At 39.6% G+C, this 26,866-nt stretch overlaps 1 protein-coding gene across 2 annotated transcripts in view; it reads left to right on the forward strand.

Moving 5' to 3' along the window:
- Window positions 1–26,866, forward strand: part of cdh5 (cadherin 5) — a 48,256-nt gene that overhangs the window by 5,336 nt on the left and 16,054 nt on the right. For both annotated transcript variants that reach the window (XM_034135933.1, XM_034135934.1), the window contains 10 exons: window positions 6,933–7,160; window positions 8,545–8,824; window positions 9,738–9,860; window positions 11,276–11,443; window positions 13,029–13,210; window positions 15,168–15,272; window positions 15,365–15,507; window positions 16,033–16,166; window positions 18,667–18,776; window positions 20,299–20,401. In XM_034135933.1, coding sequence (XP_033991824.1) covers window positions 6,933–7,160; window positions 8,545–8,824; window positions 9,738–9,860; window positions 11,276–11,443; window positions 13,029–13,210; window positions 15,168–15,272; window positions 15,365–15,507; window positions 16,033–16,166; window positions 18,667–18,776; window positions 20,299–20,401 — 1,576 coding nt within the window. Of the gene's footprint in view, window positions 1–6,932; window positions 7,161–8,544; window positions 8,825–9,737; window positions 9,861–11,275; window positions 11,444–13,028; window positions 13,211–15,167; window positions 15,273–15,364; window positions 15,508–16,032; window positions 16,167–18,666; window positions 18,777–20,298; window positions 20,402–26,866 lie in introns of those variants that run through there.

Consider the following 26,866-nt stretch of genomic DNA (forward strand, 5'->3'; position numbering starts at 1 on the left):
AGGTGAGAAAAGGAAAAAGGTGGAATGATCGACAAGAAAAACAGAAATAGACTTGTGAAAAACACAAGATGCAGATTTCACCTTGAGAGTCAACCAGAGGGAAGAAGTGGAGAAGTTTCAAGAAGAGACAAATGTTCGAAGAAGTGAGGAAGACAGAACAAAGTGAGACACAAACAGAGTGAGACACCGACTGAACAAAGTGAGACACAAACAGAGTGAGACACCGACTGAACAAAGTGAGACAGTCAGAAACAAAGTGAGACACAGACAGAGACAAAGTGAGACACAGACGGAGAGTGAGACATGCATTCAGCAGCTGAATACCAGGAAGGGAGTGTCCGCTCACTAATGATGACCCTTCATTAACAAACGCTACGGCATTTCCCAGAAGGCATTGTGTTTACACTTCCTGCTGCTGATAAAAGGGAAGGAGCAATAACTCCTCTGAAGACGGAAAAGCATTTTTTGAAAAAAGGCCCTTTTAGGGAAAATGCCCCCCCATCACACGGATAATGGAATGTGTGTGTGTGTGTGTGTGTGTGTGTGTGTGTGTGTGTGTGTGTGTGTGTGTGTGTGTGTGTGTCCATTATTTATCCAATAAAACATTTGATATAAAAAATGTTGTATACAAATATTTTTTATGGCAACTCAAAAATGACGTGTTGGATTTGTTTGTAATATTAACATCATTAATAATATTTATCTATTTTATTTTTTTATAAATATTATTGTATGTTAAGTCAAAATCGCAGCTTTTACGCAATATTTTCATATTTCATCAAGGTTCATGTTCATGTTTAGACTTTTAAAACAGCTTTAGATAAGGTTTGACAACCTAATAAAATACTTATTTATCTGCACAGCTTGCACTTTTAAATGTTGATTGAAGCAAATCTGAGTTACAACATTATTATTGTGATTTGAGTCCATTATGCTTTCACGTGGCACTGCGTGAGAACATACATGTTCTGCACGGGGTGTGATTGATCTGTTTATCTAGAGAACATGTAGAGAGGAAGGATACGGGGTGACGCACAGTAAAAAGTAAGCACTGCAGGACAGGAAGCATGCGGGTTTTAAACAGAAGCCATGTCTCACTGGGAAGGTGTTAAAAAGACAATTAATTTACTCTTAACTCACATACTTACTAACCCTAACGCCGTACTGATAACATGTTCTTTAAAAAGGCTTAACTAAACTTAATTATTCAAAAACATGACATAAAAAGCACCTGAAATACTGCCATTAAAATAAATTACCATTAAAGATATTTCCATTTGAGTTAGTATTACAGGAGACCAAAATACGTTATCTCTAACATCCCACCAATTATCACTTCTGAGGAAAAAGATTTATCAGTTTTATTTATGTGCGATTTAATATTTTATATATATAAGATGCAATTTGAATCAAAGACTGTTTGGTTTTCCTTAAATGGTGGAGGATGGTAACGTCATAAGCCATTTCTAAGGGTGCCTATGGGTTGCAAAGGGAATAGGAATTAGTGAGTCTTAAATGACTCAAACATACAAAAATAATGTCCATGAATCACCTGACGAAGACCCTTCCTTATATTCACTGTTTAGATTTTTGAGTCACAGGATATTTCTGAATGACAGATCACCTAAGGCGCCTAAACACCATTGTTTTAACCAGTACATATATATATATATATATACACCTGAACATCAGCAGGAGAGGACTCTTTAAAGTAGAGACACTACATACTGATACACACCTGAACATCAGCAGGAGAGGACTCTTTAAAGTATAAACACTACATACTGATATACACCTGAACATCAGCAGGAGAGGACTCTTTAAAGTAGAGACACTACATACTGATATACACCTGAACATCAGCAGGAGAGGACTCTTTAAAGTAGAGACACTACATACTGATATACACCTGAACATCAGCAGGAGAGGACTCTTTAAAGTAGAGACACTACATACTGATATACACCTGAACATCAGCAGGAGAGGACTCTTTAAAGTAGAGACACTACATACTGATATACACCTGAACATCAGCAGGAGAGGACTCTTTAAAGTAGAGACACTACATACTGATATACACCTGAACATCAGCAGGAGAGGACTCTTTAAAGTAGAGACACTACATACTGATATACACCTGAACATCAGCAGGAGAGGACTCTTTAAAGTAGAGACACTACATACTGATATACACCTGAACATCAGCTGGAGAGGACTCTTTAAAGTAGAGACACTACATACTGATATCCACCTGAATATCAGCAGGAGAGGACTCTTTTAAGTAGAGACACTACATACTGATATACACCTGAACATCAGCAGGAGAGGACTCTTTAAAGTAGAGACACTACATACTGATACACACCTGAACATCAGCAGGAGAGGACTCTTTAAAGTAGAGACACTACATACTGATATACACCTGAACATCAGCAGGAGAGGACTCTTTAAAGTAGAGACACTACATACTGATATGATCCTGAAAATGAGAAGAATATGGCCTTTTAAGCGGCTATAACTAATATATTAGGTAACAAAATAACGTCTTATTTATCTTGCCTACATTCGTCAGATGAGCATAAAAATTACTTTAAATGAAAAATAGTTTCACAGTAGAGACAATACTAATATGAGCATACTGTAACAATAGGTCCTCTTTAAAACATCACATTTGCACACATGAACTCTATTCTTGAGAGGCAGATCGACTACATTCATGCTCCCCAGAGGATCAACCCTTTCAAATCACCTGTATATTGTAGTTCAAACAAATATTCACAAAACTACTAGTTAATTATTCTGAGAATACTGGTGCAACTTGTAAAATAATAGTCACTTAGCCAGGGTTATTATATGGAGACATGGGGGCACACAATGCATAATGAACCTGAAAATGAACACACCATGTCCTCTTTAATGTACCATAGAAGTGGCCGTGAAATAATGACTTTAAATTCTAACTTTTAACTACATTAGAGGGAAAAACATCAGTCCTTTTTTAAATTGATGGGAAAGTAAGAGGGGTAGTAGCAAGTGAGATTAAGGTATTAAAGGAGCTAAATAACTTCTAATTGGCATTACGTTTTTACTTCAATGGCACTCAACAAAGTCCACCGCAATTTGCCATTAACGATGATTTACTCACTTCTGTTTAATTAATTTAGCCCTGAAAGGAAGCTAGACAAAGAAGAACACAAGAGGAAAAATAAAAACCCAAACAAAGCATGTGAACTAAAAGCCAGAAAACACTGTCGAGTCTTTGTTTGAGCTGATTTGTGGGGAGCCGTGTGAAGAGGTCACGGGAGGTCAGCAAAGTACCAGATTAGGCCATTAGAGGGAGAAGACTTTGTGCCGGAATAATCCCTTCATCCTAATCTCTCTTTCTTCCTCCCTGCTGCTAATGGCTGGAAGACAATAAGATGCAGTAATCTGTCCAGTGGGAAGCGCTCACATATCTACTGGAGTGCATATAGACTCAAATGTTTTGAAGATTAGTTCCCTGGCATTTCTGCCTTATTAGATAGAGCCGTAGTGGAGGGAGGCAGGGACCATGAAAGAGGGGGAGATAGTGAGAAATACCATGAGGGAAAAGCTGAAGTTCAGTTCATTACAACTGCTAAATTTTTGTTTTTGGTTAAATAGTGGTAAAACAGCTCGAAGGCAGGATCAAGTGATGCAAGACAGTGAAACTTGAAATCAGTCAAAAGCCATAAAATCACAAGAGCTGCCAGTTTGGTTCAGATCTTCAATGTATATTCACAATGTTTAATTTTTTTAAAGGACATTTTATGCTGATGTTCAGGTGTATATCAGTATGTAGTGTCTCTACTTTAAAGAGTCCTCTCCTGCTGATGTTCAGGTGTATATCAGTATGTAGTGTCTCTACTTTAAAGAGTCCTCTCCTGCTGATGTTCAGGTGTATATCAGTATGTAGTGTCTCTACTTTAAAGAGTCCTCTCCTGCTGATGTTCAGGTGTATATCAGTATGTAGTGTCTTTACTTTAAAGAGTCCTCTCCTGCTGATGATCAGGTGTACCGGTATATCAGTATGTAGTGTCTCTACTTTAAAGAGTCCTCTCCTGCTGATGTTCAGGTGTATATCAGTATGTAGTGTCTCTACTTTAAAGAGTCCTCTCCTGCTGATGTTCAGGTGTATATCAGTATGTAGTGTCTCTACTTTAAAGAGTCCTCTCCTGCTGATGTTCAGGTGTATATCAGTATGTAGTGTCTCTACTTTAAAGAGTCCTCTCCTGCTGATGATCAGGTGTACCGGTATATCAGTATGTAGTGTCTCTACTTTAAAGAGTCCTCTCCTGCTGATGTTCAGGTGTATATCAGTATGTAGTGTCTCTACTTTAAAGAGTCCTCTCCTGCTGATGTTCAGGTGTATATCAGTATGTATTGTCTCTACTTTAAAGAGTCCTCTCCTGCTGATGTTCAGGTGTATATCAGTATGTAGTGTCTCTACTTTAAAGAGTCCTCTCCTGCTGATGTTCAGGTGTATATCAGTATGTAGTGTCTCTACTTTAAAGAGTCCTCTCCTGATGATGTTCAGGTGTATATCAGTATGTAGTGTCTCTACTTTAAAGAGTCCTCTCCTGCTGATGTTCAGGTGTATATCAGTATGTAGTGTCTCTACTTTAAAGAGTCCTCTCCTGCTGATGTTCAGGTGTATATCAGTATGTAGTGTCTCTACTTTAAAGAGTCCTCTCCTGCTGATGTTCAGGTGTATATCAGTATGTAGTGTCTCTACTGGGACATGTCTCCATGCTTTAATGTTCAAAAAGCTCTTTATTTTTCTCATACTGCCTGTGGTGCAGCATCTCTTTTCACCCTTTGTCTGAAACCAGAGCCCAGCCTGCTCTGATTGGTTAGCTGGCCGGCTCCGTTGTTATTTTGTCGACCGCTTAGAGATGTCCCGCCCCTTAGCCTATCACGTACAATGTGTTGGAGCGCTAGCTAAAAAAGTGTGAGTGCTAGAAAGTGATGTCATTGTGTTAAGGAAGTAAACAAAGGTGTCCAATGGAGGCGTTTCAGTCATGGACTTTAGCCTTTGGAGACTCAAGATACTCAGATGTATGCGCACAAAAGGGATTTTTTCTATTATAAATATACATCCCCTTTAAATCCAAGTTTTAAATCCTTGAGTTTAAAGGCTTATCTGATGCCAACTGTTTACTATAAGGATTTTACAACTGAATTACTACAAATTGTTTTATCCTCCATCTCGATGGTCTGAAGGTAAACAGTGGGATTGGGGCGTTCTTGTTCATGAAGTAATCTTCCAGGAATGTGTGCTTTCTTAATTGTTTTGGCCGGTGCAGCGCAGTCTGTTGCCAGATGACGTTGCACGGCAAAAAGTTGAGCCATTTTCAATTTCCTTTTTCTTTTTGTGTTGGCACCGTTGCCCATGTTGCTAATTTTCTGTGGTTATGCATTCAACAGAAAATTAATCTGCAACAAAATGACTCATCCTTCTCTTATAGTCCTTGATTTGAAAAACCACAACAAATCCTTCAACCCAAGCTTCTCCTTTTCACTCTCGATTTGATGTGCTGTATTAATGGTTAAAAGAATCAGAAATTCGGAAATGTCAAAACAGTCCCTTTATGGAAAACGTCTTTTCTTCTTAATGACTGATAAATACAGACATCCTAAGTGGTTTTAATGTCAGCTTCTCTTTGCGTCTCTTGTCTGTCTGTCTCTTTCTGTCTCTCTCTCAGTGGGTCATGGCCTAAAATGGGTCACAGGCCTATGTTTAATAGATCCCCATTCGGCCACATTAGCCCGGGTCCCATGATGAGAGGCTAAATGTTTAATTTGGGTCCCAGGCTGAGGGTTTAAGAGCCCTGGTCCTGAATGATAGCTGAGTGAAAGTCCTTGGCCTTCACTCTGAGTCTCACCCTGGCACCAGGAAGGGTCTGTCCACAGCTGATAAATGGTTTTAATGTGATCTCTTCTACTTTTTTTTTTGCTCCCTCTCCTCATGCTTCCACATTCCTCTCTGCACCATCACACTATCCTTATTCACTCAATTCAAAGAGCTTTACTGGCATGACCATAGTGACATACAGTATTGCCGAAGCTTTGTACAATTACAACGTACATAAGTATACAGTATACATTTGGTCTGTGCCGTTATGATCATAAACATTTTGAACAAAAGCAAGAATATTGTGTCTCCCTCTTTTCCTTCCTCTATTTCTCTCCTAGATGATGGCATGCTTCCACATTCCTCTCTGCACCCTCACACCACCCTTAGTCACTCAATTCAAAGAAATGTATTGGCATGACCATAGTACGATACGATACGATAATACTTTAATGGTCAGATCAAGTCTGAAATTAGACTTGCATCACAGCAGCTCCATGTGTGACATCAACATTCAACAATTGTCATATTGGGCTATTGTTAGAAAAGTCTCACTCGTCACCGGCTTGAGCTTCAATCTCAGGATCCATGTATCTGTGATCCTCTCCAGAATGGAAGTAGTCATCACATACAGAGCATCAACTAGTTCCTGAACAGTGTCCTTCACATGCTGATATCCAAGAGAGGGAGTTACACAGTCACAAGATGGAGGAATAGAAAGCAGTATTCAATGTTTAGTTCAGATTAGCTCCACGTCAGAAATGATCATGCTTGTCATATGTCTATCTCCATAGAGGCTGAATCATCATGTTAATCACATAGCTATCATATGCCTCAAACAGTCCTGATGCTCTTCTTGGTAATCATACATCCTGTCATGTACTCAGCTACAGTTGGGATACCTTTGTTATCATGTGGACTCTCATGTTGGAAGAGGACATTCAGTATTTTCCCAACAGCTATATAAATAAACATTGATTGATTGATTGATTGATTTTGAACAAAAGCAAGAATATCATGTTCACTTCTGCCTCTTTTCCTTCCTCTATTTCTCTCCTAGATGATGGCTTGGCTCCAGATGTGGACTATGGCCATTACGGCCTTGTCCGTCTCTCTAGCTGTTTCCGATTCTCACTTTCCTCTGGTGGAAGCAGAGCGGCTAGGCGAAGTTGAGATTGTGAAGAAGGAGACGCATCCTGTCCTTTTCAGGCAGAAAAGAGATTGGATCTGGAACTCTCTGTACGTGGAAGAGGAGAAACCTGCACCCACTCCCTATAAGATCGGACAGGTAATGTGGAAATGGAAATCCTTTTTGAAGCACTGATTCCAAAAACACTGAGGATGGATTTGATGGAAAACTGAAGATTTAATTTAATGCTTGGCGAAAGAGAAACAGAAGATGAGCATTCCGGATGAGCCCCCAAAAACGTTACGGCGACAGCATAACAACTGCAACGTATATATTTGAAACGCTAAATAATAATTGTATTTATACCAACATTCATACCCTGGAGGACATTCAAAAAAGGCCAAAAGATGGAGGAAGCTTTAGCCAGCCACAACAAAGGCCATAGGATGCAAAAACTGGACTACCAAATCCTCTAAATGTAACAAAAACACATAAAAAGACATGAAATAATTAACTTAAATTAGGATAACTGAGTGCTGTGGTGTCTGGTAACTAAAACAAAGCATGTCAGAGTCACAGATAGCTCCATCTCTTCCAGCTTTCCTTTTATATTAAAGATTAGTGTAGATCAGGAACACCTGAGCAGGGGCTTCACATTTTATGTCATTATCTATTCTGAAGCACAGCCATTCTCTATCTCGTATATTACTTACCACGTGGAAGGCTCACAACTTAAAGTGGACCTATCATGCTATATTTGAATAATATAGTGTAGGACCATACCTATATAAGGCATATTTATACTTTTTTTTTTTCAAAATACCAAACAGATCATGCATTTTAGCCATGCCTCATTTCGCTCAATTTGAAAAATGTTAGCTCTGTTTTTGCAAGGGCTGATTCTGTGAGAACAGCACCATCTAGAGGCCTGGCATATGTACTACAGCGTCTCCAGCGCTTTCGAACAGCAATGCCGTGGCTGTCTCCTCCTGATTGGTGGAGTTGGCCCAATAGCCGTAGCACCACCGTCCTGACGTCAGGACAGTGTTCAAATCTGGATCAGTTTTTATCAGATCCGTTGCAGCCCCTTTTTTAGAGATTTGGGTATGGAGGAAAATAGAGAGGGTTGTGTTTTCTGACACTTGGTGAGTTCCCTGGAACACCGGGGACACATATTCATGTATAAAAGACGTACAAAAGTGCATTTTGCATGATAGGTCCCCTTTAAACAAGAATCCTCCTCATGTTTCTGGTCTACTTCCTGGTCGTGTGTTTCTACAGTTCAGTCTTTAAACCGCCATTAATCTACTTCAATTTGTATTTTTGTCTCATCCATTTAGTTTTAATGATGCCGCATGCTCCGAATCTAGGGCATTAACTTGTTGCTAACCATCCCTTTGATGAATATTTGAGGGATATCTCGAGAATACTCAGTTTATTTGTAGAGAATTAGCTGGAAGGTTGTTGATTTCAAGTCGTCACTCCAGGACCAGCTGGGAAAGAATAACCACAAAACTGTATTTTTATTGTCTTTCATCCGCAGCTAAAGTCGAGCCAGAGAGTGGATGTGAAGAGCTTTAAAATCGAGGGTGAAGGAGCGAACACCATCTTCCACGTGGATAACAAGGGAGACCTGTTTGTCTCCAGGTCTCTGGACAGAGAGGAGAAGAACGCATATCATCTGACCGCCACGATGTACGACGGGAACAATCAGCTGATAGAGGATTCTGGAGAATTTGTTGTTCAAGTGACCGACATCAACGACAACACACCAGTTTTCCCCAAAACATATAATGGATCCATTATGGAGAGGTCTACGATAGGTGAGTACGGTCACAAAAGATCATGGAAAAGGTTCCTCACTAGTGTGAACATATAGATGTCAAATTAGGTCTATTATTTCAGAGTTATTTCAAGTATTATCGTTGTTACGTCCCGGCTCGTGGAAAGTGGAAAGTAACATATAACCAGTTGGAAGTTGGTAAATTGGAAGTTGTTTAATGAAAAAGCTCAATAAAATCCAATAGTCATCATTAGTATAGCTGTATATTAGCAACCTTACTCTATAACAATTATGGTACCATAAAAACAAAATGGCAGTTCTCTAAGGGAAATTTATTTTCTCCGGGATGATGATCGCAGTTTTAAACATGTGGTTAATATTTTAGATTTCGACAAAAAAACAGGATAGATGATACTTGAACATCATGGTTTGGCTTCAAAAATATGTTATGTATATGTCCAAATGTTTACATGAGTCAATTGACTTTTTGTTTCCCTTGTTAAATGGACATACGTAAGTCCTGTGTCTTGGACCCACATTTTTCAGCCTGACCAACATATTTCAGATATGTTAAAAATGCAATTGACAATACAATGTAATGGTATGGAAATGAATATCCAGTTCATCCACAAATGTACACACCATAAAAGCATGAAGCATTTTCTTGCAGAACAATCTTTCCGCTGTTGTTAAGTATTTGACATTTACCACCCAGTGATAATTAAGTATAAAAATAGACTGTACTGTGAAAAGACGAGGACAAATGAAACATAATGTCAACACCTGTCAAACCCAGTGATAAGCACATCATACTGTGAAAAAAGGCACATTAAGGACTTAAATACCACTATACATAGCAAACAATCAGAACGTATAATCATTTAAAATGCCAGGATGCACGGACATTTGGATATTTCTGCATGGATTTATGTTGTTTTATGATCTGCATTTAGGAACCAAAGTAATTGAGGTGAGGGCCACCGATGCTGACGACCCCACTACCGCTAATGGAGAACTCAAGTACTCTTTGATCCAAGACAGAGCCATTTCTCCCTTCGAAATCCACAGCACTACAGGTAAGCAGAGATAAACACATCCTTTACTCAAGTAGAAGTACAGATACTCGTGTTTGAAAAGTACTGACTAAACTTCTTTACTCAAGTAAAAGTAAAGAGGGCTTTGAAATGTACTTCAGTAAAAAGTACCCATAACTAGCAGCTGTTTTAAAGAGTACCTGACCTCCCTTTATATTAATAGAACAATAATGTCATTGTTAGCTAATGAATGTTTCCATGCTGAACAACGGCAACATGACAACGTTTTCATTGGTCCCTTCTTCTTTAGAGAAGACCAGGAAATGATGGATACACGGATCGTGTTCAAATCAATAGGCACGCAATGACTCTAAATAATAATGATCACGCCACCAAACACACATTCAAACTAAAGGAACCAGCCTGTTTGGGAAATGTGAGAAGTAGAAAGTACAGGTATTTGTGTTCAACATGTAAGAAGTAGAAAGTACAGGTATTTGTGTTCAACATGTGAGAAGTAGAAAGTACAGGTATTTGTGTTCAACATGTAAGAAGTAGAAAGTACAGGTATTAGTGTTCAAAATGTAAGAAGTAGAAAGTACATGTATTTGTGTTCAAAATGTAAGAAGTAGAAAGTACAGGTATTTGTGTTCAACATGTAAGAAGTAGAAAGTACAGGTATTTGGGTTCAAAATGTAAGAAGTAGAAAGTACAGGTATTTGTGTTCAACATGTAAGAAGTAGAAAGTACAGGTATTTGGGTTCAAAATGTAAGAAGTAGAAAGTACAGGTATTTGTGTTCAAAATGTAAGAAGTAGAAAGTTCAGGTATTTGTGTTCAACATGTAAGAAGTAGAAAGTACAGGTGTTTGTGTTCAAAATGTAAGAAGTAGAAAGTTCAGGTATTTGTGTTCAACATGTAAGAAGTCAAAGTAAAAAGTCGTCAGAGCGTTTATTGTCATGTGTGCATAGCTACAGTGTACAGTAGTTATGAGAGTGAAAATCTTAGGTCACAGGCTCCTCCAACAGAGCAACACAATAAAACAGATAAAATAGTACAAGTAAATAAAATAAAATAGAATATAATAGAAACAGAATATGATAGAAACTGTGCAGAATAGTCTATATAGAGTAATTGGAATATTGATATATAGGATATATGTGAGTTGCAAACAGATGAATGTTATGTATGTTATTTCAAAAGTTACGGTGTTTAACAGTCTTATGGGCCTGTGTGATGAAACTGAACTTAAGTACAATAACAAAGTATTTGTACTCCACTACTTCCCACCTCTGTCTGATAAGCTCGCCGCACTGACGTCTAAAAAACATCATTACCCCGCGGCAACATTGTCTTTTTTTAAGTTAATGAAGGCGAGGTGTAGATGCACAAGCTATTTTTACTTGAATATGAGTCAGAGTTGGCCTCAAAAGATAACACCTTCTCTGTTCTCTGCAGGTGTGATCAGCTGCAAGACAAACACGCTGGACCGGGAGACCCAGAGTCGGTTTGTGTTGGTGGTTAAAGCTCAGGATATGAGAGGAATGGCCTCCGGCAGCACATCCACCACCTCCGTCACCATCTCCATCACCGACGCCAACGACAACTACGCCTCGTTCACCCGAAGTACGTTTATTCGAGTCACAGCGGGGAAATGTACTGCGTTACAACACCGAAGGGGACATTGCAGATGATAGGCAACACTAAAACGAAAGTAAACTATCATTAAATGAAGAGGATAACACGTGTTAATAACATAAAAGAGAAATAGGTTGAAGTAGCAGTAATGTAAAAAGTAAGGAATCCTATAATATAGGTACTGAAATAGCAATAATTCGAGAGAGGTGTTTATTGCACATAACAATGATTATTGCATGTTGTTACAGTCTGAAGTGAAGTAGCAGCCAGTATTAATAATAATAAGATGCATAATTATATTGCTATCAAGGTGAAGTGCTAAAGTTACAGTATATTACACCTATTTTGGTGAACATTTGGTCATCTTTTCGACACTTTGTTCTGGATTTTATACAGAATTATTTATTGGCAGCACCTGAATGATCGCTGACATCCACTTAGATCAATGTTTTTTATAAATACATGAACACATTATCTTTTTTGTCCTTTGGATTTTCTAAGTTTGACTTTTATCGTCTCTTTTAACCTATTCACATGACTGTCGGTTCCTCTCCAATTGTTCTTCCATTTCTTCACCGTTACTTTTGGGGGTTTCTTTCTGAGATTGTACTTGTGCCAAGTGCAGAGGGTGATCAACTGTAGAGACCACGATGTAGGTGTTATTTGTGATATTGGGCTGTATCAATAACATTTGATTGCTTGATTGATGAACACATTGACCGTCTCATATTCACTGTGATTGGGAGGCTGTGGCTCAGTGGATAGTGCGCTGAACTTTGAATCAGGGGATAGCAAGTTCGAGTCCCACTGCAGTCAGCATGTCGTTGTGTCCCTGAGACACTTCACCCCAAATTGCTCCTGTGGGGATTGTCCACAGTACTGAATCAAATCAAATCAAATCAAATCAAGTTTTATTTATAAAGCGATTTTTGGTCGAGCCAAAGTGCTGTACATGTAATAAAAACACATTACTATAATCACAATAAAAGACAATAAATTACAACAGATGTATATAAAAAAATAAAAAATAAAAAACACAAGGAAAAGTCAGGAGTCGTGCTCCGCTCTGACTAGAAGGCCAGGGAGAAGAAGTGTGTCTTAAGAGTAGATTTAAAAACCCCTAGGGTCTGGGCCGACCTCACATGGAGGGGCAGAGTGTTCCAGAGCCTAGGGCCAGCTGCAGCGACGGCTCGGTGCCCTCGGGTTTTTAGCCTGGTCTTGGGCACTACCAGCAGCAGCTGGTCAGCAGACCTTAAAGCTCTGGTGGGGTGTAGCGCTGGAGGAGTTCAGCTATATAGGCCGGAGCCAGCCCATTTAGGGCTTTAAAAACAAATAAAAAGATTTTAAAATCAATTCTGAACCGAACTGGAAGCCAGTGTAGTGAGGCCAGAATTGGGGTGATGTGGTCACGCTTTTTGTGGCCAGTCAGCAAACGTGCAGCTGCGTTTTGGACTAGCTGCAGGCGTTTAATTGAGGCCTGGTCCATATGAATGTATGGAAGTCGCTTTGGATAAAAGCGTCTAACAAGTAACATGTGATGTGATGTAATGTGATTTCTATTTTCTGTCTTCAGGGATTTATGAACTGCAGGTTCCAGAGGACCACAAGTTGAACGAGAAGATCGGCACTCTGGAGCTGGAGGATCGAGACGAGGTTCAGAACAAAGAGCCCATCTTCACTATTCTCAATGAAAACAGCAAAATGTTCAACATCGAACTCAGCCCCAACAAGGACGGAAACCTCATGCTCAAACAGGTAGGAGGCAATCTGGCAATGGATGAATAGATATGTAATAATAATATATAATATAAACGATTTTGTTACTTTGAGTTTGCTGTCATATTCTTCAATTTGTGATTGAGTTGGAGAAGATAAGATCAAATAAGATGAGATAAGATGTACCAATTTGCTAAATGTTTTCGTTGCAGCAGCATAAAACAAAACAAGGCATTGCACATAACTAAAATAGAAGAAATAAAAAATTCTAAAATAGAAACATCTTGAAATAGAAATAAACCAGCATTCGAGAACAAGAAAAATATACAGATGACCGTGAAGATAACAATCTATAATCTGTCTGACAAATAAAAACACTATTGTAGTTCCCTTAACATTTTATATACTTAGTTCCCTCTTCATGTTACCTTTTATTTCCAGATGTAATGGGTTCTTTCCTTTATTTTGAGTACTTGGCAGCATTGGCTGTGGTTTATCTTGAGATATGAATCCATGCAACACAAATGTATCCTTGACTTGTTGATGTTTGGTGTTTTTGCATTCATACTGCTGCCACTTACATCGTGGAAATTGGTCATTTTGGACATTTTTAGCAGGGAATTTTTATGTTGAACACATAATTAAAAACCTATACTTCATGACCTCCTTCTGGCAAAGGGAGCTATTTATGCTTGCAGGAATGTTTGCTCTTCAGATAATGTTTTTGGGACATCAGAGAGCTGAAAATGTATCCTAATGAAATGTAATAGCTAGTACCAACGTTGCATGGCCTAACATCGCAGCACAATCTTCCTCTCAGCTCTGTCGCTCCTCATCTTCCTCCCGGCTGTGTTTACAGAGCATCCAGCTATCGTCCACACTGCGGTGAAGGTCTTATTCTTGTTAAGCTGTTTACACATGCCTTTGATACCCTGCGACTGAGATTCCCTGTAACCATGAATAATCCAGTTAGCAGAATATCCCTGCCTACCTGTGGTGGTCCCATCCACAGATAAAACACTCCGCCAGAAACAACATTTTACTGCTGTTTCCCATTCAGCGGGAGAAAAACGATAAGCAGAAATGTGAAAGTAAGCTCGCTGCCATGTATTTGTCGACATGAAAGTGCATTCGCAACACCATGCGAGTCTCAGATTGTGCAGACTTGGAAAAAAGGGAAAGGGAAAAATGTATTTTCACGCATGGTAACATGTTTAGCATGGAGGGAAAAATATGGCACTTTAGTGGGTTTCTTAAATCCAGAGTGAGCCAGGATTTTGTGACATTTAAAGCCTTTTTACACCTGGCAAAGACAGGGAGTCCTTGGTGAAAAGACGCAGGTGTGAATCCACTGAGGATAAAGATAGGAGATGCAGTTGAAAATACAAAGTGCAAAATAGTCTAAAAATAAGACCAACAAAACGTGGCAATTTAGACTTTGAAATATTAAAACACGTTAACTTCTTCAATGGATAGAAAGCATTTCAAGCTGGATCAAAGCTAAACAGCAGGTAGGAATGAGCCTCGCATGATAGCTGGAAAAAAACACAATATCTTATCAAATCTACCGCTTTAAATACTTCATGAAAAACTGATCTGGAGTCTGGAACTGCAGCGACAGCAACGTAAATTAAAATGATTTTCTGATGGATAAAAACAAATGTTTGTTAAATTAACCGGTTTCCTTTCTGCGGGTTGATATGACTGCACATAGTCCCTTGATCCTCCTTAGCAACAGTCTGTTCTCCTTAGCAACGGTCTGTTAGCAATAATTAACAACCTCTGTAATGACCAAATTGACGAATCAGAATTGAGTATTCAAATAAGCTGCGGAATAACAATTAAACAATGCTTAGTGTACATTTTTAGTCCTGTTTTGGTCTTGTCAAGAGAGGAAAAACAATATTATGGCATTTAAACCGTTAGGAAAAGAGCTCAAAAGAAGATTATAACGATTATCTCAAAGTAACGTTTTTTGATTCTCCTCTTTCCCCAGGCTTTGGACTACGAGACAAAAAGCATCTACACCTTCACTGTCCAGGTGCGAGAAAACCTGCGTTTCCCCGCCGACAACAAGAACAGTGCAGTCACCACAGCTCAGGTAAACACATCATGTCCTCACAATTTCTATTTATATCTACATTACAAGTCAGAGATATCCTAAAACTGTTGTGAATTAACTTAAATCCACAGGTGAACATCAAGGTGTTGGATGTAGACGAGGCTCCACTCTTCTCACAGCCCATCTACACTTTCAATGTGATGGAGGAACGTATGGTGAACAACATCGGATCAGTAAAAGCCCGAGACCCTGACAGAGCTAATAAGACCATTCGGTATGCAGAAATCTAAATAAATAAATAATGTAACTTGACTTTAAAGGTCACCTATTATGCAAAATCCACTTTTTCATGCCTTGTATACATAACCATGTGTCCCCTCTGTGTAAAGAGATTCTGAAAGTTTCAGGAAAAAAGATTCTCTCTCTTTTTGTCCTGATCCATTTATATAAAAACCTGTCTGAAAATGTGTAACCATTAGCCAATCAGCAACCAAGGTAACCCCCCCCCCCCACCTTATCACCTGAATCTCCTCCTAGAGCACCATTGAGTTCTTTGTAACCAAATATCTCTCAGAGGGGCGTGGGGAGGGGCTCCTTATTTTCATCTAAAGTAACAGACAGAGAATCAGCCCTTTTGAAACAGGGCTGAAACAGAGGGGATTATGGGATGCTGCAATGATCTGTTTGGTGTTTGGAGCCAAACACTTCAGAGACATGTTTTGTATATATCTGAGACCTATAATATATTGATGAAAAACAGTATAATAGGGGACCTTTAATACTCTTTCCCTCTGTTTAGGTATTCCATCTTGGATAAGGACTGCCCCATCGGAATTCACCCGTTCACAGGTCAGCTCTCCACCCAGAGGACGCTGGACCGAGAGCTGGAGGCCACACACATGTTTCAAGTTAAAGCTCAGGAGGAGCCAAGTGGTACGCCCACACACACACACACGCACGCACACACACACACACGCACACACACACACGCACACGAGCTGCACAAGTTTATTAATCCTTCAACAATAGAGCCTCAGATCAAAAATTAAAACCATCTGTGTTCTGTAACAACGGCAAAGTGCATTCAGGCGGTGATTACAAAGGCCAAATAAAACAGTGTGTTCTCTTGTTGTTGTTCAACTCTTCTGGATGTATTCAGGGATGGGAGTGTAGTGCAGGAATGATCGTAAAACATATAAATGAATCAGCATTTTACCACTTCCTGTTCCCTTGTCTTGAAGTCGATGGTTTCTTGAATGTGTTTTTGGTTGTTAGCCTGCAATAAGTTGGTTAACACAAGCTGAAGATAAGTTGTACTACGACATAGAATACATAAGTAAATACCCCACAGGTAAATCAAAAAATGTAAGTTGCTAACAAGTGTCTCATTGAGATGACAAAACGTCTTTACGGCCAACATTAGCCGCCTTTAGCTTAGCGGTGGTGACGTGAAGTCATGTGACCGTGCTGTAGTTCCTTTATAGCTCAACATTAGCCATCTTTAGCTTAGTGGTGGTGACGTGAAGTCATGTGACCGTGCTGTAGTTCCTTTATAGCTCAACATTAGCCATCTTTAGCTTAGTGGTGGTGACGTGAAGTCATGTGACCATGCTGTTCCTTTATAGCCCAACATTAGCCGCCTTTAGCTTAGCGGTGGTGACGTGAAGTCATGTGACCGAGCTGTAGTTCCTTTATAGCCCAACATTAGCCGGCTTTAGCTTAGCGGTGGTGACGTGAAGTCATGTGACCGTGCTGTAGTTCCTTTATAGACCAACATTAGCCACCTTTAGCTTAGCGGTGGTGACGTGAAGTCATGTGACCGTGCTGTAGTTCCTTTATAGCCCAACATTAGCCGCCTTTAGCTTAGCGGTGGTGACGTGAAGTCATGTGACCGCGCTGTAGTTCCTTTATAGACCAACATTAGCCACCTTTAGCTTAGCGGTGGTGACGTGAAGTCATGTGACCGCGCTGTAGTTCCTTTATAGACCAACATTAGCCACCTTTAGCTTAGCGGTGGTGACGTGAAGTCATGTGACCGTGCTGTAGTTCCTTTATAGACCAACATTAGCCACCTTTAGCTTAGCGGTGGTGACGTGAAGTCATGTGACCGTGCTGTAGTTTCTTTATAGACCAACATTAGCCACCTTTAGCTTAGCGGTGGTGACGTGAAGTCATGTGACCGTGCAGTAGTTCCTTTATAGACCAACAATAGCCACCTTTAGCTTAGCGGTGGTGACGTGAAGTCATGTGACCGCGCTGTAGTTCCTTTATAGACCAACATTAGCCACCTTTAGCTTAGCGGTGGTGACGTGAAGTCATGTGACCGTGCTGTAGTTTCTTTATAGCCTAATGTTAGCTTGTCACTTCAAAAATCGAGGTGTTAATGTGAAGATTATCCTGCTGAACAAAACCTCTAAGTGTCATGAACGTGTGTTTGCCACAGAGATTATTTTCTGTAAGATTCATTAAAATCCCATTGGCTTTGTGTCAAGGGAGCCCTTGCTATGCTTACGTACGGATTCAACCTAAAATAATACCTCATCACTGCACCACTCTATTCAATTTCTTTGGCAGTTCAGTAAGCTGACGTCTGATTTATTAAACTCTGCAAACTCTGAGTGTAACACGTTAACATGGATCTTTAAGGATTTAATATATTGCCTCAACACCTGGTCGTGCCACGCGTGAAGCAGAGAGTAAGCACCTAAATCACATTAGAGGCTCTCTTTGTTCACTCGCAGCTCCCAAACCAAACTATATATATATATATTTGTTTTGCTCTACAATGAGTGAAATCCAGAGATCTATTTTAGTGGCTTGTCACCATGTTTAAGGAACACAATGGTCCCCTGAGCTTGTCCTGGATGCACAGTACATGTGCTTTACTAAAGATAGTTTCAGTACAGGAGGCATGAAAGAGACCCACACGTTTATCAAAAGATGAATATTTAAAACATCAGTGATGTAAAATAAGCTACAAAACAAAAAGCTCACAAATAGAAATCCTTTGAGGCACTTGACCTTAAAGAGATTCGTCAAAGCTGGAGATATCACACCTGATCCGTATCACTGTGCTCGTTAAGGTTAATTACAAACAAGCTGTATGAAGAGCACGCACAAAAATGACACAAAATAATAAAGAAAACTTGGTTTACAATTGGTTTAATTTGAGACTTGAAGATGGATGTTAAATTCATTTTGCAGGCGTCTGTTATTTCTGTAGTACCCTTTCACATATTAAATTAGATTAAATCCATCATGAGAGTAACATGTAGGGATTGTTTTCTGCTCTGAGTAATCCCTGCTCATTGAAATGTCTATTCCCATTGTCAGAGATAGTGAAGACCAGATTAAGTCCGTTATAAAATTAGCTGCTGTGATAAAACATCTGTCATTAAATGTCGGCTAATCTCGTGCTGACGTCTCTCTGCAGGTTTGGAGTCGTTTGTGAAAGTCAACATTATAGTTCAGGACGTCAACGACAACAAGCCTGAACTGAATGTGGATGAGATCTTCGTATGTGAGAACGACCGCACCAATACGGTAAGAGAACATGTTTTTTAGCAGGTTTTCTTATCTTTTATTTTGATGTAGACATGTCACAGTAGAGACACTACATACTGGTATACACCTGAACATCAGCAGGAGAGGACTCTTTAAAGTAGAGACACTACATACTGATATACACCTGAACATCAGCAGGAGAGGACTCTTTAAAGTAGAGACACTACATACTGATATACACCTGAACATCAGCAGGAGAGGACTCTTTAAAGTAGAGACACTACATACTGATATACACCTGAACATCAGCAGGAGAGGACTCTTTAAAGTAGAGACACTACATACTGATATACACCTGAACATCAGCAGGAGAGGACTCTTTAAAGTAGAGACACTACATACTGATATACACCTGAACATCAGCAGGAGAGGACTCTTTAAAGTAGAGACACTACATACTGATATACACCTGAACATCAGCAGGAGAGGACTCTTTAAAGTAGAGACACTACATACTGATATACACCTGAACATCAGCAGGAGAGAACTCTTTAAAGTAGAGACACTACATACTGATATACACCTGAACATCAGCAGGAGAGGACTCTTTAAAGTAGAGACACTACATACTGATATACACCTGAACATCAGCAGGAGAGGACTCTTTAAAGTAGAGACACTACATACTGATATACACCTGAACATCAGCATAATATGTCCTCTTTAAACCTCACTAATAGCACAGGCAAAACTTGGAGAAAAGGTGATAGTTTGAACAAAAATAACACACAAATGCATGAAAATTCTGTTTGGGTAGTGTCTTCAGATGCTGCAATGCCTCTCTCCTATTTTTTTAATTGTAAAAGACGCAACTAAAGTAAGTGGAACAAAATAGCTCAGAGCTCAAATAAGATTTCTATACAGTGTTTGTTTGTCTGTTTGCTGTTTCACACAGAGAAAACTGAAATGGCATGTGTAGTAAATGCTTCTCAACAACAATCTTGAACAGATGGAGGAATGTAATTTACATTGAGTTACATATGTCAACAGTATGTGTATAAACTGCATTGTGTTCATTTCCCAAATAATAAATATGCTGTATATATTTAGACATGGTATAAACAAAGTCTGTTTCCAGTATTGATTAATTAGATTTCTGTGTGTTTCCTGAGTCGACTTGCACACATACTCCACACAATATTGAACAGATGGAGAAATGTAATTTACATTGTATATGTTAATAATATGTGTACTTTTAGTAACCCCATCAAATCGCATGCTGTATACATTTAGATTTAGTATAAGCCATGTCTGTTTCCTGGATGAATTAATCAGATTTGGGGTTTTTTCTCAGGTTATAGGGACACATACTCAACACAATATTTTAAGGATGTAGGAATGGAATTTACATTATGCGATATACTTCAACACTATGTGCATAAACTGTATTTTAGTAACTGTGTTCACTCCCCCAACAAATGATATGCTTTCCAAATGTAGACCTGGTATAAACAGAGTCTGCTGCAGGTTTGATAAAATACATGTTCTGTTTTTTCCTCAGGTGATAGGCACCTTGAGAGCGACAGATAAAGACGACCAGCCCGCCTCCTTCACTTTCAGCCTGGCCAGCGACAACTCCAACTTCTCCATCAGAGACTATGGCAGTAAGTCTTTGTGTTCACGGAGCATATTTACTTTTTTTTCCTTTGTGTTTGTTGCTCTAAACGCTGCTCGCACAAACCGCTTTTTTTTGCCACTTGTTGCTATGCGACAGCTGAAACCCCATTTGAGGCTCGGTGCTTTGTTGCGGAAAGTTGAAATTATTTTAACTTTACAAAGCGAGCCTTGGTTCTCCGCAGCCAAGACGGGGGATTTAGAGCCTTTCTGGGACCATAAGTGCTGTCTAGAATGCACAAAAGCAAATATTGAAAATAATGAGAGAAAATGGCTCTGAGGACTTGCGGACGACTCTCTGTGTATAATAAACTCATCCTGGCTAAGGATGTCAAATAAATATACCACACACTGTGCAACTGTGGTGCTTTTTACAATAACATCAAGCTGACAGGAGTACAGGGGAAATTGCACCTCCGTTGTGCAGGAGAGAAAGCACATTGATTTTTATTTTACATTATTTTGGAAGGAAAAAACAGCAACAGCTTTACATTGGAAATATATTGATTTAATATGACTGCACTAAAAAGAAAAGTCACCATTGTTAGGTGTTGAAATATATAGATTAGGTTACATTTAAGGATGAATACGAAGAATAAAACAGGACGAAAAATCAGAAACAACTATAGCTTACATTTAGAATATATTGATTTAACAGGAATGCCATGTAAAGAAAAGTCACCATTGTTACTAAGTGTTACGACCCGCTCCGTGGTAGTGGCTCGTGGGGAGACCCGCAACATACAAGAAAACACACCAAAAACCAGTACTTGATAGCGATCATTTATTTGATGTACAGCCGTTTACTCACACAAGCCATCCGGCAAACGAACGAGGTCTGGCCAAAAGATACAAAAAGAAGGAGGGGGCCCGAGCCAGCCACACCACGGGCCGTAGGACCCAGAGCTTCCCTCCCCTAACCAGAAATCAAACAAAACCCTATGGGAAACAAAATAAAGCCACGAAAACTAGACTACCAGGTCCTCCAGGCTACACATCAAACATCAGCAGCAATGGGGTCTATAGCTCAAAAGCAGCAGAGAGATCCTCAAAAGAAGAGTGTCTTCCGGCAGTAGGATAGGCGACGGATCCTTCTCTTCCAGTCTCTCCTTATAACCCGGCTGAGTGGATTTAGGAACACCTGGACAGAGGCGGAGCCAGGGGCAGACCAGGTGCACCAGGGAACTATGGCATAATAAAAAAAACAGGACGAAAAATCAGAAACAGCTACAGCTTAACATTCAAAATATATTGATTTAACATGGCGGCACTAAAAGAGAAGTCCCTACAATCAGAAGGATATAACATCTGGAAACCATGACTATTGCAATCCATCTGGTAGGTCTTGAAATATTTCACTGAATAATTAAATTGTGCTCGGGGCAGTACAGATCAAAACTTCACAAGGATCATCCAAAGTCTTTATGATTCAACTTCTCAGCAATATGGACATGTGGGCCAAGCGTGATGTCAATCTGTTCACAACATATAATTATTTCAGTATGGACCAATGGCCGACTGACGGGTAATACACAGTGGTGTGGTTTTACTAGCAAGGACTACACAAAAACATTATGTCGGTTAAGATTTATATACAGGAGATATTGGATGTAAGGGGAAGGGGTGAGGAAGGAAGAAGGGAGCGAGGATGGATGAAGGGATGTAGGGAAGAAAGGATGTAGGAAGGGGGGAGGGATGTAGGGAAGAAAGGATGTAGGAAGGGAGGATGGATGTAGGGAGGAAAGGATGTAGGAAGGGGGGATGGATGTAGTGACGAAGGAAGGATTAGGAAGGGGGACGGGATGTAGGGAAGAAAGGATGTAGGAAGGGGGGAGGGATTGTAGGAGAAAGGATGTAGGAGGGAGGAGGATGAAGGGATGTAGGGAAGAAAGGATTGTAGGAAGGGAGGGAGGGATGAAGGGATGTAGGGAAGAAAGGATGTAGGAAGCGGGGTGATGAAGGGGATGAAGGATCTGAACAAAGGAAGGGATAAATGGATGAAAGGAAGTAGGAAGGGAGGGATGATTCGAAGAAGGGATGTTGGTAAATATTAGGTAGGAAGGAAAATGGATGTGTTGTAAAATCGAAGACAAACAAAGCTGAACAAATTGACTGGGTATAAATATATCAGGAGGTTATTTGAGGTGTTGTTGAGATGCTTTTAAACCTATCTTCATTAACGTACTTTGAGAGAATGCTAAGGAATCTGCATTCACGTTTATAGTTACACTCATATCCCATCCTTTCCAATAGTATCTGGTGTGGGGGAAACTTCTGTAGCAATGGAGAGTCAGGACTCAGAGAGACACGAGGAGAGCTGGAGCTTTGATGGCAAACACTGACGGTTTATTTGGAGTTACGGCCGGAGAATTGACAAGACAGGTGGTGTGTCACGAGTTGACACAGCGGGTGCCAAACCAATTCTGAAGAACTCTTTCTGTAGCTCGAGGTTTTAACTAGTTCGGAGTGTAATAATCAACATTCTTCATCAGCGAGACTAAAGCAATATGGACCCTGAATCTAACTAGAGCTCTCTCGTCCATAGAAAATAATGTGCGCCAGGGAACCTACGTCCCTGAACAGTAAACTACCTCGTTGCGCCCAAGCTGCCCCTCCTTAAGAGAGATAGCAGCAATACCCAAGGCCGTAGACCTATGCCACGGGAAAGGAGACAGTGAGAGGAGAAAACGATGAACTGGGTCGAAGGTTGAATACCTAAGCAAATTATTCCCTAACATCTGGCTCTGCGCAACATAAAAAGAGAGCTGTCTGTTGGCAAAAGATAATTCTAAATTCAAAGCAGCGTCTTCAGTCAGTAGATTGAATGCCATTTGGGTGAAGAATATGTGTAGAAATAAATATGCAAGTTAGACAATGTCATCTTGAATAAACACACTGTGACATTGATGATGGTGTGAAGCTCTGCGGAGACATTTGCTTTGATCCAGACATTGATATTTAGGCGAAGGTTGGTGCTCTGTTACGTCAGATTTCCAAAGCTTATTTGGGTTATTCAGCTCAGGACACACAAAATGGGCTCCAGTTAAACAGTTTTCATCATTTTGGATCATCACATCCCTCTTACAAAACATGAAAGCCCGAGGAAGAAGTGTTACCAACTGTTCTAGTCAAATATTAAAGTCTGAATAGATGAAAGCCTTAGGTAGTCAGATGAAAGATTTAGGTGAAGTGTTACTATTTCATTTAAGTGAAACATATTGAAAGGAATATCAACAGAGGGGTATAAAAAAGGCTTGAACTTGCCTCATCCATTTCCTCTATACGCTGAAGCCTGGAGGGGTTGAAGTGAAGAGGAAGATGGAGGAGAGCAGAGGGAAAGACAGATGAGGCAGAGGTGGAAGACGAGATGAAAGGAGGCCGAGAGGAAGAGATTGGGATTAAAGAAGACGGGAAATATTTAAGTGAAACCGTGTCAAAATGAGGAAGGAAAATATAAAAGGGAGAGGATAATAAGCGAGCGTAAACAAGAGACAGTTAGGACAACAGGAATGAGACGAGAGGAGGAAGATGATTAAAAACAAGAGGATACAAAGGGAGAAGCAAAAGGAATGAATAAAGAATTGAGGATGACGAGGAGGACATGATAAAAGAAGGAAACATCATTAGCTTCAATGAAAGGGGGAAATGGGGTTATAGGAGAGGAAGATATAGAGATGCAATGGACCAGTGGTGTCAAGTAGATTTACTCAAGCACAATTTTGAGGTACTTGTAATTTACTTGAGTATTTCCCTTTTTATGTGACTTTGTACTTTTCCTCCACTACATGTATTTAATACCTTTAGTTACTTTACAGATGTGGATGAATGATGTGAAATATAATCAAGTGTTAAATCAGACTGTAGTTCCACCTGGAGTAAATCCACAAGCTACCCTGCAGTATACAAAGTCATTCAAACTAGCTGCTCCTTTACCAGCTTTGAGAACACTTTCATGATCAATCATTATAAAACATATCATATATATTATTCTGAAATGGACCAATCTGCACAATGACTACTTTTACTGTCGCTACTTTCACTATATTTTGATAAGAATACTTTTCTACTTTTACTTGAGGAACATTTTGAATGTAGGACTTTTACTGTAACAGAGTATTCCTACACTCTGGTACTTCTACTTTTACTCAAGTACAAGATCTGAGTACTTCTACTTTTACTCAAGAACAACATCTGAGTACTTCTACTTTTACTCAAGAACAAGATCTGAGTACTTCTACTTTTACTCAAGAACAACATCTGAGTACTTCTACTTTTACTCAAGTACAAGATCTTAGTACTTCTACTTTTACTCAAGTACAAGATCTGAGTACTTCTACTTTTACTCAAGTACATGATCTGAGTACTTCTACTTTTACTCAAGTACAAGATCTTAGTACTTCTACTTTTACTAGATCTGAGTACTTCTACTTTTACTCAAGTACACGATCTGAGTACTTCTACTTTTACTCAAGTACACGATCTGAGTACTTCTACTTTTACTCAAGTACAAGATCTTAGTACTTCTACTTTTACTAGATCTGAGTACTTCTTCCACCGCTGCAAAGGACACAAAGAGGATGATATATGTTTTATAAGTGCAGGATGTCAGTGTGAACATCTTTTCTCTGACAGCACCTCACCTCACAACACTTTCAGAAAAACACAGCTTACACACTCGCAAACATTCAACAAGAGCGGCAAAGTGAAGGCTTTTAAAATATTCATCGACTACCAGCTCTTTAAAACTTGTAGAAAACAAGTGTGCTTTCAATACGCGACCCTGAAAGACACACAAACTCCGACAGTGAGTTAAGAAGCAAAGTATGTTCAGAAACATGCAAGATGCAGTGCATTCAAACCAGACAAGAGAGGAGGGGGAGGAGGAAAACAAAGAGATGAAGAGAGACTAATGAGATGCAGGAGGAGAGAGTTGAGAGACAACAAACGAAATATAGAGAGGACAGTGAGAAGAGTAAATCCAGAGAGACAAATTCAAACAAAGACGGAGCAGGAGACGGAGAAGAGGGATGAGATGAAGGCAGGACAGAAGCTGTTTCCATCTGTTATTCAGTTAGTTAAGGCTTCTTCTTCTTCTGTGTACACACACACACACACACACACACACACACACACACACACACACACACACACACACACACACACACACACACACACACACACACACACACACACACACACACACACACACACACACACACACACACACACACACACACACACACACACACACACACACACACACACACACACACACACACACACCCCTTCAGTGACAACAAATGCTCACAGTGAGGTGGCGGTAGAAACAGTTTTCAGACATGTAGAGCTTTTATCAAATGGGTCAGTTTAATTACCTTCAGTTGAATATTGCCATTCAAACAGTTTGAGGACAGGATGAGAGAGAAGTAGTAAAGGAGGCGTGTGGCACAGTGGGTTGTCTGTAGGTGTTCGGATCAGGGGGTGATCACAGGTTTAAACCCCACTGCAGTCAGCATGTCGTTGTGTCCCTGAGACACTTCACCCCAAATTGCTCCTGTTGGGATTGCCCACAGTATTTAGTATGTAAGTTGCTTTGGATAAAAGCGTCTAACAAGTATCATGTAATATAATGTAATGTAAAAGTAACCACCTTAGCTGTGGGGTGAAAGACAAACTAAAGAGGGAAGATAACGGTTACAATGACTACTCACTATTAAATAAGACTCTCTTGTATACAGAAAAACTCTTGGATGTGTTAAAGTACTTTTAGCGGCCGTCTGAAATCCCTAAAAAGCTGCCAGGGACTACAGGGAAGAAACATCAACGCCCAAGAATAATTGGTCAACATGTTGTGTGCGTTTGAACATTTATTCCTTTACAAAACAGGCACAATTGTACTAGTTAGGTATGAAGTTGAACAGGGGAAAGCAGTCGATAAGATAATATAAGATAAGATGGAACTTTATTTATCCCTTTGGGGAAATTCAGGCGTTTATAGCAGCAACAGCGTCAGAGTGAAAAACAGGATTCACACAAGATAAAAAATTAAGATAAAATAGAATAAAGTTATATAGTAACTGTTGAAACAAGGTATCACGGTAAAACGTTGATCATTTGAATGAACGATAGAGTTCCTTTACAGCCTAACGTTAGCTCTTTGCTTCTGGAGATTGCATTTAAGCTTAAAATATCAGATAGGTGGTGTTAATAGGTGGAGATCATCCATCTGAACATACCTTGTGTTTGCCACAGATATATTTTCTGTAAAAATCCTTAATCCAATGGAAGAATACCATTTGCTTTTTGTCGAAGAAAACCTACAAAAGCCCAGAAAACCTCTCACAGGCTCCTAAAGCAATAGTTGTTCTGTAAAATTATTACACTTAATACATAAAAAACCTTTCAATCAACACAAATGTACTTTCCAAGATCAAGAAGTTGTATAACCTCTCAAA

The sequence above is a fragment of the Trematomus bernacchii genome, unplaced genomic scaffold (genome assembly GCF_902827165.1).
Source record: "Trematomus bernacchii unplaced genomic scaffold, fTreBer1.1, whole genome shotgun sequence".
Taxonomy (NCBI): Eukaryota; Metazoa; Chordata; class Actinopteri; order Perciformes; family Nototheniidae; genus Trematomus; species Trematomus bernacchii.